The 17,673-nt window shown below is 40.9% G+C and overlaps 2 protein-coding genes across 2 annotated transcripts in view; both read right to left on the bottom strand.

The window, feature by feature from the left end:
• Nucleotides 1-17,673, bottom strand: part of SNTG1 (syntrophin gamma 1) — a 957,526-nt gene that overhangs the window by 718,573 nt on the left and 221,280 nt on the right. The window lies entirely within an intron of this gene.
• On the bottom strand, nt 1,530-10,482 carry LOC135364028 (basic proline-rich protein-like). The gene is made up of 5 exons (XM_064587505.1): nt 10,345-10,482; nt 8,921-9,236; nt 8,228-8,506; nt 6,844-7,813; nt 1,530-1,554 (listed from the first exon to the last, which is right to left on the bottom strand). Exons 1-5 carry the CDS (start codon nt 10,480-10,482, stop codon nt 1,530-1,532), a joined length of 1,728 nt encoding a protein of 575 aa, XP_064443575.1.

A 17,673-nucleotide genomic window follows, 5' to 3' on the forward strand; every position in this document is an offset into this window, starting at 1 on the left:
CCTCCAGACCCGACATACTAAAAAAAAATGGCTTAATAACACTATCATTGAATATTATTATGATGATAATGATTGCCATCTAGGTTTATTTTCCATTCCTACCTTGTGCCCTTTCTCTAATATGCTCAAAATGAACCCTAAAAACAGAGTCAAAATATTCCATGTATCTCCTTGTGTAGTATATTTTGCTTCTCTGCCTGGCTACTCCAATATTTTTAAACATTTCTAGGTCAATATCTAGGGGTAATGGTTGCTAGTTATTGAGCCATGAACATTTACCATAAATTAAGAATAACAAATGTTTACTAACACTTATTACTATGTGTAAAGAATGTTGCTAAGCATTATTTACCTGAATGTGCTCATCTAATATTAGCCCTGAGACTATAAACTGTGGTCTTCCATTTACATATAACTCATGTGCAATGAGAATTCACATAACTTGTCCAAGGTTACCAGTTAGATGAAGGCCACAGATTGAAAACTAAACTCTAGAGCCATGTTTTCAAGTGTCGTGTATACGGTATCTTATTTCATTTCCACAACTATATGGGTTGCATAGTATTAGCCCCATTTCACAGATCAGGAAATGGTGATTCAGACATACTAAATAGTTTGACCAATAGCACAGCTACAGATATGCAGAGATGAGACTCAACTTAGATTTGTCTAACACAATTCTACGCCTTTCATTCATCATTTAAGGGGCAGCAAAGAATGTTACTCCTTCTCTGAAACATTCCTTAATTTCCCCAAGATTAATATGCCTTTTACCCTCCATGGACCCCACACATAACTTTCCATTCAAAAGCACTTAGCAAGCCATACAGTGGTACTTAGCACACCATGTGATGGGCATTTAGCATGTATTATGATGATCACTTAGCAACCATACATCGCACTTTGCACGCTTTATGACTGACACTCAGCACACCATATAATGAGCATTGAGTAGTGTAAAAAGTCACCCAGCATACCATACGATGGGTAATTTGCATGCTGTATGATGGGCACAGCATAACATATGATGGGCACTAAGCACATACAATGGTTACCTAGGATGCCATATGATGGACATTCTGTATGTCATCAGTGAGCACTGAGCATAAATTACCATAAGCACATAGCACATCATATGGTGGCCACTGAGGACACAGTACATTATAAATGGTACCTTTCTATCAGACCAAACATGAACCCCATAACAGCAAGTTTACATATTATTTTTCTATCCACAACACTTGCCACAGTACTTATCTTAGTACAGAGAATGAATTCAATGGTAGAGTACTTAGTACAATAGTTGTTTTAGTAAATAAAAAATCCTTTATGTTTTATGTGTTTTTCACAGAAAAAAATTCATCTTCTATGTATTTAAGCTTACTAGCTATTAATTAAATAGATATTTGAGGGATTACTATGTGACACATACTAGTAAAGAGAAAACCTGATGCCATGTAAGGAAACAAAAATAAAGGATAATAATACTGGACCAAATTAACCTTTCCCTCAGTTTAGTTAATGCATTTTTATGATGACGAAGTCATTTTGAGACTGTTTAGAGATGGGAAAAACAAGAGATGATAACACCTATATTTAGAATTTCACATGTAATTGCTTCCAACAGGGCTCAGGTTCTTAGTCAGGATTTAATTTCACAGTTAGAGGAAATGGATGACTGAGTTCTGACATTAAAAGCACGTATGCTTCCTCACTACTCCACTTCCCATTCAAGGAGACGTCTGCAATTTACTTCTTATCCACATCATCTCTTTTAAGAACTCCAACCCAAAACCAAAATGTTGCTTTTAAGAATAAGCAGTTGAACTCTTACATGTGATAGCAGCAGTCTGAGCCATTTCAGGTAGGCTATATCAGTAGATGAGTAATTATTTTATAATATCATTTATGAGACAATATACCATGAAAATAAAATAACATATGTTCAGTGCAAGCAACTACATATCAGCAAATAGAATTTGTAATCCAGTTACAAACCCTTTGACAAAGCAAATACTTGGAAAATTCTAGGAAGTATTTAATCCCATCTTTAAGAATAAATCCTATTCTCATACTTTCTTCAGCCTGACACTCCAATTTTAGCAATAAACTTCAACATGTAGGACGAGTTTCTTTAGGAATTTGGCAACAATTTTTTCCATCGCTGCCTAGCAAAAATGGAAAAAAGGAAAGCCCCTTGGAAGTAATTTGGCATGTAAATGGGATAATTTTCTGCCTTATTTACTCATATTTTGAAGCTATATCAATAATTTATAAGTAGATGATTAAAAATAAAGCTTCAATCTGTTCCACTCATGTTGTGAGAAGCATATTACTTTTCATCATCTTATGTTTAGATGTCAGTTTTACCAATATGTAGTTTTAATTTTTTACATGGTTTTTATGTTTCAGAAGCATCAGACAAATATGATTTTACACAGTCTATAAGCAATTTCTAAACAATTATTCATTACACCCATCCTTTAGCCAAAATGCTATACTATAGACATATGAAAAAGGTACTAGGTCTGTCATTACAAAGTGCCACAGACTGGTGACTTAAACAATAGAAATCTATTTCTCACAGTCCTGGAAACTAAAAGTCTGAGATCCAGGTACCCGCAGGGGGGGTTTCTCCTGAGGCCTCTCTCCTTGGCTTGTAGAAGGCCATCTTCCCCGTGTCCTCACATGGTCTTCCCTGGGTGTCTGAGTGCTAATCCCTCCTTTTTATAAGGACACCAACCACTGGATGAGGGTCAACCCTAATGGTCTCATTTTAATTCAATTATATCTTTAGAGAGTCCAATGCCTATAAAGTTACATTCTGAGCTCCAGAGGGTTGGGACATCAACACATAAATTTGGGCCGATGCAATTCAGCCCAAAGTTGAAAGGTACTTTTCTCATGGTCTAAGAAAAAGAGACTAAGAACCCTGGATTATATTTATTCATATTCAGTTGTGTTGAAAATAAAATCACTTCCGGCAATGGTTTGATCCAAGCTTTGCTACTTACTACCCACAAGGTCTTGGAAAAATTATTTAAGAAAGCAAATACGTGGTGACCTTTGAGCATTTTAAACTGTACTTGTGGGTAATATAGTTCTTCTTCGTGCAGGACCCCTTAAAAGTTACTATCCCATAAAAACCTGTTTCCCAAATATCCTAATTAAAAATACCCTCCCTTGGGGGAAGGGAGCAAGGAGTGTAATCAACCACAGTTTCCCAGAGACCCTTCCCAGAGGATTCTGTGTCACTGCATCTGAGAAGGGGCTAGGAATTGGTGTTTAACAAATGCTCTGACGGTTCTGAACAGGAAAGACTAGAAGACCCCAATATGCATCCCCTGTTCTCTAGATATTGCCCTCACTTAGCTTTCTGTGCCCTCATTTCATTATTTCTACAAGTGTGCTGTGCTAAGCGTTAAGAACAATTGTTGCCATTGTCATCATCATGACCATGACTTTTGCTAGTATGACTACTAATATTCATTTTTAAGTATTTTACCTTGCAAATGTCTCTTTCTTTGCTTTCCGTGATAACATTGTTTCCTGGGAAGAAAACAAAACAAGTGCTTTTGGACACACCTAAAAGGTAAATTTTATTTTGAAAGAAAGCTTTTATGCGAAAATTATGAGAATTAATGAAGGATTATAACAGGAATTTCTTAGCAATCTGCCATCTCCTCATTTTTAAGGTATGTGAGAAAAGACTGAACTTTTACTTTCTTAACATAAAGATATTCTTAAATACCTGATCTCTATATTTTTGGCAGTAGCAAATAAAACTGAGTTGAGAGTATCTGTATGATATTCTCACTGTTGTACAATTGGTTTATCTATTTGTTATTAGGAATTCATAGAAGACTTATTCAGCATCCTAGTCTTACCTTTCAGAAACGCTGAAACCAGTGAACACCTTTGTTTTCTTAAATTGTCTGACAATTAAGTCTGTACGCTCCTATATGTGGACACAAGTGTGTGTTGGAGCACTGAGCAGTACAATTATTGCCCTTAGCTAGCAGTCCTTTTTATATAAACCTCTGCAATGCCTAGATACAAAGTGGCAAATTAGGTTTTAGAAGAGTTTCATTACTTCTTAGAAGTATGTAGCAACCACAGCAAATGAATCTAAGGTTTTATACCCCTGTGAGCTAATTTTCATGTTCAGTATTTATGACCTTACTTTGCCACCTGTTCCCATGCAATCTTTACCACAATGCTGGAAGTATGAGCTACTGGAATCCATGCAGTATTTATATTTAGCACATAACAGACAATAAATAGATGTTAAATATATGTACTGCCAGTCGCATTTTATAAGCAAAGATTCTCTTCCCTAGTCACTGGGTATACTCTTCTTGTGGGAGCTTATACAACTCAATTTCCTATGAGAATAAGTACTCATACTGCATTTTACCAGATATACCACTGAAATTTCTTCTCTTTACTACTTCTGTTCTCCCTTCATTGATCAACAGTGCTTTCACATGGATCTTCTTGTCCCCATTTCCATGACCAGCTGCTGCCCAGGCCACTGCCTCCCAACCTGGAGAACGCCAACTATCTCCCCCTGATCCCACCCCCTTATTACTTCTTGGTATTGTAGCCAGAAAGGTCTCTTTAAAACATGAATCTAAGTATCATTCTTCTGCTCAAAAGACTTTGATTCTACTAATTACCTTGAGAGTGGAGTCCACACAGCTTAGCAAAGTTTACAGGGCCCTTAGATCTACAAACTGTGCAGGGCTCAGCGGCTTTTCTCCATGCCCTTCCTGTGTACCTGGCTTTGTGACCTACTTAAGTTCCTCAAAGTGTCCTCACTTCCTCTTTTCTCTGCCACTCCCATCCCCTCACCCTCTCCAGGCATGTGAGCACACTGGACCTTCTGCTTGGGATAAGCCAGGAAATACTTACCATCTTGTTATTTGCTTTGCCAAATGAATAGAAATCAAGGGTTGGTGGGGGGTGGGGGGGAAGGGAGGTAGGGTGCACATTACCAAGGATGTGTATGTGCCTTGAATTTTGAAAATAATTATCCAAAGAAAATATGGATTAAGGAGTGTGAAACACACACGGCACACAGCCTGTAAGGGGTGCGTGTCTGTGTCAGAGGATATACAGGGGCCGTGAGCAAAGGTAACAAGCACTGGAAGGTGGGCACAGTGCTGAGGCTGGAGGTGAGAGGCCAGCATGCACATGCCAACCTGCTAAACAGCTTTACTCAGGGTTAGTCCCCACCCCAGTATTTGTACCACCAAAATATAGGATCGTTACTCTTAGCTTTCTCATCCAGAAACATAAACTTGAGATTTAAATTTAAGATAAATATGCTTGTCTTATTCCATACCTCCCCCAGCTCCCATTGCTCATTTAGTTTTAAGCTCAAACTGCATTATTTTCATGATTTAAAATTCAAACTTTTGGTACAGTCACAATATCCTAGAAATCCTGGGAAAATTCTACATCTGTGTTGCTGGTTTCCCAACATCCAGCTATTCTAAAGTGCTCCACATAATACAACTAAATAAGCACAATCATTATTTACATGACCAAATCATGTTATTTCACAGACCTATCTGACAGCCTCTGTTACCCTCCAAAGCACATAAACATTATTTCTGGCAGTTTCCTTTAAAATTATTTTTTCAGGGCACCTGAGTGGCTCAGTCCGTTAAGTGTCTGCCTTTGGCTTGGGTCATGATCCCAGGGTCCTGGGATAGAGCCCCGCATCAGGCTTCCTGCTCAGCGGGGAGCCTGCTTCTCCTTCTCCCACTCCCCCTGCTTGTGTTCCCTCTCTCGTTGTGTCTCTCTGTCACATAAATAAATAAAATCTTCACAAAATAAAAATAAATAAAAATAAAAATTATTTTTTTCTTTTTGTATATAAAATTTTGTATATGCTGATAAATAGATGAGCTTAACTTCCCTAGAATGCACTTGGGTTTCTGTGTTTTACATGTAGAACTAAGAATATCAGAACTTCAAGGGGACTTAGATACCATCTAGTTAAGGTGTTTTATTTAAAGATATGGAAACTAGGCTCAGAGGTTGTAATTTGTCTAAATTCACAAAAATAATAAATTACAGAATCAAGTCAAAAGCCAAAATTAGTCAGGCATCTAGTACAATATATTTGACTCTATTTGAAGATGCTGTTACTCTATTCACAACCACTTATGTAGGAAAAGTAATTTAAAAAATAACGTAGTGAGAGACTATTTTTTGTGTCACAAGTGTGCATTTATTGGCAATAAAAACAGAAGACACTGTAATATTCTTAAGTAAAAGTAAGTCCAATAAATAACACTAACTTTTCAATGTCTGGTTCAGTTTGCTGTGTTCAAAGTATGGGCCAAAAAAAAATGACACTATGGGAAAAAAAGAACTTTTCAGTGTTTCTTGTAGGTCAAATTTTCCTACAGTATGTTTATGAAAATATCTAGCAAGCTGCCATATAAATATGATCTGTTGTCTCATATAACTGCCCTCATTCCAGAGCTACATGATTTGTTCCCTTAATATGTTATATACCATTTCTTTACCAGTTTAGTATAGGTTAGAACTTGGCACATATTTCTCAACTACATGAAATATGAGGCACATAAATTAAATAGAAACTAAAAATTAAAATGTGATTAATAGAAACAGTGGATTCAGAAGAAGAAAGCCAACCTTAATATTAATGGTGGTGGTGGTGATGGCGGTGGTGGTGGTGAGGGTGGTGACAGTGGTGACAGTGGTGGTGGTGGTGACGGTGGTGGTGGTGGTGGTAGTGAGGGTGGTGATGGTGGTGAGGGTGGTGGTGGCGGCGGTGGTGATGGTGGTGGCGGCGGCGGCAGTGACAGCAGTGACGGTGGTGGCGGTGGTGGCGGTGACGGTGGTGGCGGTGGTGATGGTGGTGGTGGTGGCAGTGGTGACAGTGGTGGTGACGGTGGTGACGGTGGTGGTGGTGGTGAGGGTGGTAGTGGTGGTGAGGGTGGTGGTGGTGGTGTTGGTGGTGGCGGTGGTGATGGTGGTGGTGGTGGCAGTGGTGACAGTGGTGGTGACGGTGGTGGCGGTGGTGAGGGTGGTGGTGGTAGTGGTGGTGATGGTGAGGGTGGTGGTGGTGGTGAGGGCGGTGGTGGTGGTGGTGGTGGTGGTGGTGGTGAGGGTGTTGGTGGTGGTGGTGGTGGTGACGGTGGTGGTGGTGACGGTGGTGGCGGTGGTGAGGGTGGTGGTGGTAGTGGTGGTGATGGTGAGGGTGGTGGTGGTGGTGAGGGCGGTGGTGGTGGTGGTGGTGGTGGTGGCGGTGGTGAGGGTGGTGGTGGCGGTGGCGGCGGCGACGGTGGTGGTGGTGGCGGCGGTGGTGGTGGTGAGGGTGTTGGTGGTGGTGGTGGTGGTGACGGTGGTGGTGGTGACGGTGGTGGCGGTGGTGAGGGTGGTGGCGGTGGTGAGGGTGGTGGCGGTGGTGACGGTGGTGGCGGTGGTGATGGTGGTGGTGGTGGTGAGGGTGGTGGCGGTGGTGAGGGTGGTAGTGGTGGTGAGGGTGGTGGCGGTGGTGACGGTGGTGGTGGTGGTGGTGGTGAGGGTGGTTGCGGTGGTGGTGGTGACGGTGGTGGCGGTGGTGAGGGTGGTAGCGGTGGTGAGGGTGGTGGTGGTGGTGAGGGTGGTGGCGGTGGTGGTGGTGACGGTGGTGGCGGTGGTGAGGGTGGTAGTGGTGGTGAGGGTGGTGGCGGTGGTGACGGTGGTGGTGGTGGTGGTGGTGAGGGTGGTGGCGGTGGTGAGGGTGGTGGTGGTGATGGTGGTGGTGGTGATGGTGGTGGTGGCGGTGGTGATGGTGGCGGTGATGGCGGTGGCGGCAGCGGCGGCAACGGCGGTGGTGGTGGTGACTGTGGTGGTGGTGACGGTGGTGGTGGTGGTGGTAGTGAGGGTGGTGATGGTGGTGAGGGTGGTGGTGGCGGCGGTGGTGATGGTGGTGGCGGCGGCAGCGGTGACAGCAGTGACGGTGGTGGCGGTGGTGGTGGTGACGGTGGTGGCAGTGACGGTGGTGGTGGTGACGGTGGTGGCGGTGGCGATGGTGACGGTGGTGACGGTGGTGGTGGTGGTGAGGGTGGTAGTGGTGGTGAGGGTGGTGGTGGTGGTGTTGGTGGTGGCGGTGGTGATGGTGGTGGTGGTGGCAGTGGTGACAGTGGTGGTGACGGTGGTGGCGGTGGTGAGGGTGGTGGTGGTAGTGGTGGTGATGGTGAGGGTGGTGGTGGTGGTGAGGGCGGTGGTGGTGGTGGTGGTGGTGGTGGCGGTGGTGAGGGTGGTGGTGGCGGTGGCGGCGGCGACGGCGGTGGCGGTGGCGGCGGTGGTGGCGGTGAGGGTGTTGGCGGTGGTGGCGGTGGTGACGGTGGTGGTGGTGACGGTGGTGGTGGTGACGGTGGTGGCGGTGGCGGTGGTGGCGGTGGTGACGGTGGCGGTGGTGGTGGTGGTGAGGGTGGTGGTGGTGATGGTGGTGGCGGTGATGGTGGTGGTGGCGGTGGTGATGGTGGCGGTGATGGCGGTGGCGGCAGCGGCGGCAACGGCGGTGGTGGTGGTGACTGTGGTGGTGGTGACGGTGGTGGTGGTGGTGGTAGTGAGGGTGGTGATGGTGGTGAGGGTGGTGGTGGCGGCGGTGGTGATGGTGGTGGCGGCGGCAGCGGTGACAGCAGTGACGGTGGTGGCGGTGGTGGTGGTGACGGTGGTGGCGGTGACGGTGGTGGTGGTGACGGTGGTGGCGGTGGCGATGGTGACGGTGGTGACGGTGGTGGTGGTGGTGAGGGTGGTAGTGGTGGTGAGGGTGGTGGTGGTGGTGTTGGTGGTGGCGGTGGTGATGGTGGTGGTGGTGGCAGTGGTGACAGTGGTGGTGACGGTGGTGGCGGTGGTGAGGGTGGTGGTGGTAGTGGTGGTGATGGTGAGGGTGGTGGTGGTGGTGAGGGCGGTGGTGGTGGTGGTGGTGGTGGTGGCGGCGGCGAGGGCGGTGGTGGCGGTGGCGGCGGCGACGGCGGTGGTGGCGGCGGCGGCGACGGCGGTGGTGGTGGCGGTGAGGGTGTTGGCGGCGGTGGTGGCGGTGATGGTGGTGGCGGTGACGGTGGTGGCGGTGGTGACGGTGGCGGTGGTGGTGGTGGTGAGGGTGGTGGTGGTGATGGTGGTGGCGGTGATGGTGGTGGTGGCGGTGGTGATGGTGGCGGTGATGGCGGTGGCGGCAGCGGCGGCGGTGACGGTGGTGGTGGTGACTGTGGTGGTGGTGACGGTGGTGGTGGTGGTGGTGGTAGTAGAGATCATAGTAGTTAGTAGCAATGGTAGCAGCTATTTGTTTGTTTGTTTGTTTGATTGGGTAGCAGCTATTTTTTGAGTGCTTACTAAGGGTCAGGGATTATTCAGAGCCTTTACAAGTGCTGATTCATTCATGCTTTCCTTATAATACTTCTGAAAGGTAGATATTGTTACTATTAACTTTTGACAAGAAAGAAACCCAAGACACAAATATGTTGAGCAACATGGTCAAGGAATTACATTTGGTAAAAATGGCAAAGCTACACTTTTAACCCAGGTACACTGGCTCCCAAGTCGATGCTCTCAGCCACTACGTCTCTCAAGGTATGATACTGAATTATGCACAAGACTAGTGATGAGCAATCATTTATGAAGCATGAGGGATATTTTTATAATTATGGAAATTCTGAGTCAGATTCACAAAAGTACATAATGCATGTGCTACCTCTGAGAACTGAGCTCTCCTGGTAGAGCAAGCATATTTTGAAGATTAATGAACCTTGAGCTCATATTATAAATGATTGATATTTCCTGGACATCTACATATTCTGCCTCCCAAATTTACTAAATATGAGTATAGATCATCTTGTTTAACTTTCAAATGTCTCAGTTTCTCATCTGAAAAGGGGCTATTAACTGGATTTATAGAGTGAACTTATATGGACTGATAGGGGTTTAGACAGTACATGGACAATACAAGGGCTTAGATAAAAATGACACCTACCTAGCCTAATGCTAGCTATGGCTTGTTTACATATTTTCTCATTTAGTTATCAGAACATTTTTTTTAGATGAATGAACCAATGTGAAAAGAGATTTACAAACTAACTTCAATCGCCCAAGTAGTGATTATTTGAACCATGATTTGAATCACTATTTCTTTAACTCTTAAATCCTCTGCTCTTGTCACTGTATCATATTATTATTTTCTTGGAGGCAAGGTCATTTTCATGAGTCTGGTGTGTTCAGATCCACTCCCTCACCACTTAACCTCCACTGATCCTATGAACCAGATTCATCCAAAAGCCTCCTATGAACACAGCAGTGCTGCTGAGACATGTGACTAGCCCAAGGAGGCCACTCCCCAGGAACAGCATCCTGAGTGCTTTCCTGAAATTTTTCAAATTGCAACTGAAAAGGACAATCAGTCTTCTTCCAGTTGTAGCAGTGATAAAATATAGAATTGAGCACCTCCACTGGCTGCATTTTCCCACTATGTAGAGAAAGCTTGTGAGAGGAAAAAAAAGGCTACTCAAGAGAAAACTCAGGAAATAATAAATGGAAAATGATTTCTAGAAGGTTTTTTGGGGTTGTTCCCGGGTTTGATTTTTTTATTTTTTTGTTTGTTTGTTTGAGATGTTTCTGAAGCCAGCTATGTGCCTCAAATCCCAGCAGATTGGGAATTTGACTCTTCCTTAATTTTCCTTAGCCAATATAACACCGATATTTTCCTGAGCTAGTCAGAGGTAAGATTCTGTCATTCAACTGAAACACAGTACATCCATATTCAAGACTAATACATAGTCGTTTTAGATTTCATTATTCTGCTTCCAATTCCATTAAAGAAGTTAATTTTTGTTTTCAAAATGCACATAATATTATACCCATCTCTTTAGAATGTTAACAAAAAGCGGATACATTTTTGTCATTTGAAAAACCAGCATCTATGGAATTTAAGAATGAATTTCAATTTTTATGAACTATAAAAAGAAAAGAAAAGAATTATTCAATCTTTCTTTCAAACTTCTCCAGATTTTTTGCAGGCCATATGGAAGAAGATGAAGAACCGGGCTCTGTAGTCAGCATCCTTACATAACCCAGCTCAGCAATTCACTACTTATGCAGCCTTGAGTAAAATCCTCTTGGGACTCCCGGGTGGCTCAGTTGGTTAAGCATCTGACTCTTGCTTTCAGCTCAGGTCATGATCTCGGGGTCCTGGGATCAAGGCCCACATTAGGCTCCATGCTCAGTGGGGAGTCTCTTGAAGGTTCTCTCCCTTTGCCCCTTCCCCCACTAGCGTGCACATGCTCTCTCTCTCTAAAATAAATAAATAAATCTATAAAAAAATAAGTAAAATTCTCTTGTTTCTATTTTCTTTTACAAAGAGAGAACAATTGTGTCCACCTCATAGGGACATTGTAAGGATAAAATGACTCTACGTCAGCAAAGCAATAAAGTACTGAGAATAGCACTTGACAACAAATTTTAATTCCTGTTATTATCATTTATTTGAAATAAAATATTGGAGATTATGAAAAATGTAATAAAAAAAAAAAGAAGTAAAACAAACTGCTTGTTGGAACTGAATTACCTCCTCCAGCCATTGAAATGGTAGAGTCCATTGCCAGTGGACCGTTAGTGGCTTCAGACACTTCTAAGATCTGAACAACGAGGATATTCCAAGTTGACCAGAAAGTCAGCAAATCATGTTTCCAAGTTGCAGGTGTGCAGCCTTAGCTTTCATAATCACATGGATCATTTTCAAATCATAAATTTGAAAAATAGGGAAACACGTAGAGGCTTTATGATAAATGGAACCTCAAAGCATGGTTATACCTTACTCAGGGTCTCTTTCCTCCTCAAGTACCAACACTCACTTAGCTCTTACCAAGTGAGGGTGTACTTAGCAGGCCTCAGTTTTGCTAATTACACATCCAACCAGTACCTATTAGACTGTGAGGGGGAACAAAAACATAACCTGAGACCTGCTCTGGAAAGAAAGGAAACATTACTTTCCTCCTACTTCCTGAGACTTTTAAGTTACTGGCAAATGCTCACTGTTACAGTCTAGGGGCAACAGAGAGAATAACTAAGCTTAGTGACCTACAGCAATTTTAGTTGCTCCCTTCATAAATTCGATGACAGCTGTATCTGTGATGCTAAATTAAAGTGTTTGGAAAAATTATTTGTTAAAAATGAATTCTAGGATTCAGACACCAATCCAGTGAAGAGGAAGGCTGGCACAGTGTCTTAGTCTAATAACTATTTACTGGTTTACTCTGAGATATTGGTGCTTTCCTTTATGTGGTTCAAACACCTTACATCTTATGCTTTTTATAAGGAAAACAAAGGAAAATATGACACATACTGAAGTTATGAATCAGTCTTAAATAAAGAGTAATTCTTCCTTTTTTTTTTTAATGTTCTGAAACTCTGAAGAATCACATAGGTTTTCATCTTACAGTAAGCTTAGCCTTGTATTTTATGATATGCTGAAATATAATTTTGGATTCTAAAGTTAAAATAATAAATTGCTTCCATTCTTAGGCTAAATTGTTTTTATTCTATAACAAGTCCAAATTGTGTGCACACTCTGGAAATGATATCTAAAAAGGTATTTGAACATTTTTACACATGCGTAAAACAATGACAAAGAGTGGTTCTCCTTCAGCTTAGTGATCAGAACTTTGTCAAGCAGAAAAAATAAAATATGTTGGTTCCAATACTATTAAAGCGTGTTTTACAATATTAACCTAATTTAAAACATTGTCAAATATAATATTTTTCATGCTGTGGTGTACCTCATTCTCCACTGAGAAAATGAGTCCTAGCCTTAAATATATATATATAAATGTTCAGAATCTCTGGTCCTCTATAAGTGAAACACAAATTTTTCCACTTAAAATGCTGAAATATTTTATAACTCTCTGTCTCATAGTTCTACTAGAGATTATTCTGTTAATGGCATGATCAGGTAGAATCATGTGTAAATTTTTAGAATGAGAGATTAAAACTCAGGAAGCTAATGAAATATAACTCCTGTATCAGCATAGAAATAAAAGCAACAATCACCCTAAGTCTCATAGGGAAATGTTCACAGAAGATGAGATTAAAACAAAACATTTTTGGCATATTAACAAATATAACCATCAAGAGGAAGAGACAGGTAGACTTTTAAAATATAAAACTTCACATAGGCATGCATCCAGTGAGCATGCCAAGCGCATACTGAGAAAGTGAATATTCAAATTTCTTATAAATTTATAGACTCAGAGGCACCTGGGTGGCTTGGTCGTTAAGCTTCTGCCTTCGGCTCAGGTCCCGATCCCAGGGGCCTGGGATCAAGCCCCACATCGGGTTCCCTGCTCAGCGGGCAGCCTGCTTCTCCCTTTCCTTCTGCCTGCCGCTCCCCCTGCTTGTGGTTGGTCTTTCTCTCTCTGACAAATAAATACAAAAATCTTAAAAAAATAAAATAAATAAATTTATAGATTCAAAATGATGTGGGCAATGACTGAAGACATAGAAGTGGGTGAGAATTTTATCCTATCTATACAAAATCCTTTCCAACACAAAGTCAATGTTTCTTAAATCATAAGCAGAGTAAGCAAAGTTAAGAGTCATAGAAATAAAAGACCTAGCAGCATAGCTGGGGACAAGTCAGGGCCACTGAGAAGTCAGGAAGAAGGACCAGTTTTATGCTAAAGAGGATTTTGGAGGTTTCATCTGATCTTATCTTCTTGCTCTGCAAACAAGGAAACAGAGCCAGGCAGTTCCGAGTAAATCCTACATCACAGAGTCATGGCAAGTATTAAATAGAAAAAAGTCATGTGTAAAGCGTAAAATGCTAGACTGTGTTAGTTATAATGGTTCATATCATGGTGTCTAGAATCCAGCATCAGAAATTTGACCATTTATTAGCAATTGGAAGTCAGTAATGTCTACCTGTATTTTTTAATGTGGAACAGGGATGAAAATGGAACATATCTCATAACAGGTTAAATAAAAAGACATGTGAACACACTTAAAACAGTGCCATAAGCATAGCGACTTAAATACGTAATACTTTAGTGAAGAATGAATACTTAAATAATGCTTTTTTTTATGCTGCATGATGGCATATTTTACATGACCTCAAAACTGTGGCTAGGATGATTGACACTTGATTATTTTCAAACCAAAATTCTGTGTAATGAATACACTTGGCCATAGGCAATTATATCATAGACCAATTGTTCAAAAGAGTACAAGAAATTGGAGTCCAGAAAGACGAATGACAAGGCCAGAGTCACACCTTTTTACTAAAAGGTAGGACTAGAGTTCACACTTTTTGATATTAATTAAGCTTTTTAAATGTTTCTCATTTTGACTACTGCATAAGTACAATAGAAAAAATATTCAAAGATGATTTATTCAAGCATAAGCTATGCACAAGGCTTTGCAACCTCGTTGTTTAGATTCATAAATAAACCCTTCCAGGCAACCATGAAGGGTTGGCCTTCCAACCAGGAAGATGGCCCAGGTATAAGGCAACATGGGACATCGGGCAGGACCATTCATTAAGGCCTCTGTTCTTTTAGTATTAGCACAAGACATATTAATATCTGACATCTCTTGGTGAGTCAAGCCCTAAATGATTTTTCATATGTGAACAAATTTCAATTGTTGAAAAGTACTAAATAATTATAATTTTCTATAACAAAACCATTTGAAAAGTTGCACTGGTTCTGATTCCAGAACAAGATATAATAGACTCACTTTTCCTTGCTTTTTTTGCTAGCTTTATTTAGAGGAAATGGATATTGTCCTGGAAATTATTCAGCATAAAAGAATTAAAAGGGCTCTGAAATCTGGCCGGGGCAGCAGGGGTTAGAGGTAGGGCAAGGTCTATTATCTAAAGAACTCAGGACTTAAGGAAGGAAAACAATGTGGTAACTGTAGGGTTTTTTCTTTTTCATAATGTTGGACTGGGGATCAAAGAGACCTACAGGGACTGCCAAAAGAATCTGCCTGTCTAGACAAAAGGTTGGGAATGGGAAGCCCACCAGAGACCTTGTAGGAATCCTGTCACGCACACTGGAGCCCTGTCAGTGGTTCAATCCTTGGGAGCAGCACTGCAGTGAAGCCCAGATGCCCTGCTCCACTTAACAGCTGGCCTGGTGGGTGAGCTGATCTACAGGCATCATGGAAGTCCTGGTTGCCCCGACAGCATGTCACAAACGGGATACGGGTGATGTTCTGTTTACCAGCAGCTATGCAAGCAGTAAAGCCCTGATTATAAGATAAATTAGACTTTATAGCAAAGAAAATTACTAGCAAATAAGATGGGTATCATATAATGCTAAAAGAATCAATCCACAAAGGTGATACAGCAATCCTAACTGTGTATATCCCAATGGACAGAGCTTCAGGATTCAAGTAGCAAAAACTGATAGAGCTGAAAGGAGAAATAAAGCCATCCACAACCATGCTGGGATTTCAACACTGATCTCTCAGCCACTGATAAAACTACTAGACAAGGGCGCCTGGGTGGTTCAGTCAGTTAAGCATCTGTAAGCAACTGTATCAGTCAGTTAAGCATCTGCCTTCAGCTCAGGTCATGATCCCAGGCTCCTGGGATTGAGCCCCATGTCGGGCTCCCTGCTCAGCAGGGAGCCTGCTTCTCCCTCTGTCCCTCCCCGCTGCTCATGTGCTCTCTCTATGAAATAAATAAAAGTCTTAAAAAAAAAAAAAAACTACTAGACAAAAATAAGCAAGGATATAGAAGAACTCAACACCACCATCAATCAACATGAGCATTATAGATTAGTGACCCAGCATCACATTAAGCTTTCTCAAGCGGCCATGAAACATTTACAAGAAAAACATATTCTAGGTCAAAAATCTAACCCTAAGAAATTAAATAACTGAAATCAGACAAAATATGATTTGAATCTTCATGATGATAACTTCCCTGAAAAGCCCTTACACAATCTCAATTCTCTCCCTCATATTGTAAAACCACATTTTAGTGGAATTCAATCAACACTTCTTCCAATCTTATATCTGATTACCAGGATTTTGCAGGATAACATCAGAAAAGTAAACGGCTTGTTTCTTTTTCTTTTCTTTTTTTTTTATTTTATTTATTTGAGAGATAGAGCATGAGCAGGGGGAGGGGCAGAGGGAGAAGCAGACTCCCCACTGAGCAGTGAGCCAGAGGACTGGACTTGGGGCCAGATCCCAGGACCCTGAGATTGTAACTTTAGCCAAAGTCAGCCACTTAACAAGCTCAGCCACCCAGGCACGCCTGGCTTGTTTCACTTTAAATTCATGATCTCAACATGGTCTTTCATTATAAACCCTATACATTTCCAGTTACATTTATTTTTTAACTATTTTTAGCATGTTTGTTACTCTTAAGAATGAATTCATTCTTTTACTGCTTATTCTTAATATAAAAAAGTACTTGTCTTAAATATTTACTTTTTAGCTAGTTGTCTGATGAAATTATCTAAAATAATACCAATTGCTTTATAGCTGAATGTTTGACCTTCTAGGTCTGCAATAATGTATTTGAAAATAAATGATTGTGTCTCTTATCCTATGTACTTACTTTTGTATTATTCTTGGGTGACTATTACTAGTTAGCATCCACAAAATAATCCAGTATGTACCCACAGCGGGGATAACACTCTGACTTGAATTGTACTGATTTCAATAATAGCTGTTTTAGTGTTTTAACATTTAATGTATTATCTATTTGCTGTAGGAAAATAGCAAGCATTACAATGTCTAAGTACTTCAAATCTATTCCTAATTAATTAGTTTTTAAAAGAAATGGTCATTTAATGTTATCAAATGACATTTTGAGAGGATTTTTTCTATTATGAATAAATAATAAAAATAATTTATGTAAAGTTGAACCATTCATGCATACTTAAAATTAAATACTTGGTTATGCTGCATAACTCTTTTAATATATATCTTTTAATTTTATTAAGTAGTATTTCAATTAAGATTTTTACCCCTGCAGTGTTAGGTCCAATTAATCTGGTGCTTCATTTTATGCTATCATAAAATCCGTTGGTCTGGGGATTATATTAACTTGACTCTTTTTTTCCTCTAACTTAATGTATTTAGAATTGAGTCATCTATGCATGCCTACCTGGTTTGCTATATTATTCTTTTGGTATAATCTTAGATTCAATTTACTACCATTATAATTAGAATAATTATATCTATACTTAGGTCAAATTTATTTGTAGTCATATCCTAATAACACTCTCATACAAAATATATGCCAGCTATATTTTCTGAAATCTCAAATTCCTTGAATGTTGAACTAAATCATCTGTTCTCTGAAGGTTTAACACCTGTCTTTTGTATTTGACCCTTTTTCCAGTATTACTGAATTATTCGTTTTCTACCTCTTAGCAATAGGATTTGACAAATTATATATATATTTTTGACAAATTATATATTCTTTAAATAATATATTTTCTTTCTCAAATGTATCACCATAGAGTTATTTGTGTTATGACTATATTGTTTTGGCCTAAAGGATTGCTTTTTTATATCTCCTTATGTGAGTTCTTTCATTCTAAGTCTTGGAAACTTCCATTACTTTTTAATAGACTCATTTTTTTTTCCTTTTTCTTTCTTTCTTTTTTTTTTTTACCTTTCCATTTCAATTCCTGT

Source organism: Mirounga angustirostris, unplaced genomic scaffold (genome assembly GCF_029215605.1).
Source record: "Mirounga angustirostris isolate CCGP_5_RB_7025 unplaced genomic scaffold, mMirAng1.0.hap1 SCAF_4, whole genome shotgun sequence".
Taxonomy (NCBI): Eukaryota; Metazoa; Chordata; class Mammalia; order Carnivora; family Phocidae; genus Mirounga; species Mirounga angustirostris.

What these genes read in the sequence shown, in the direction of transcription:
- LOC135364028 (XM_064587505.1), bottom strand. Translation starts at nt 10,482, where the DNA reads ATGCAGCCAGTGGAGGTGCTCAATTCTATATTTTATCACTGCTACAAC. An exon ending in CTGGGGAGTGGCCTCCTTGG is followed by an intron (nt 9,237 to 10,344) that starts GCTAGTCACATG and finishes CCACCACCACAG; the next exon opens with TCACCACCACCACCGTCACC. An exon ending in GCCCTCACCACCACCACCAC is followed by an intron (nt 8,507 to 8,920) that starts CCTCACCATCAC and finishes CACCGCCACCAT; the next exon opens with CACCACCGCCACCACCACCA.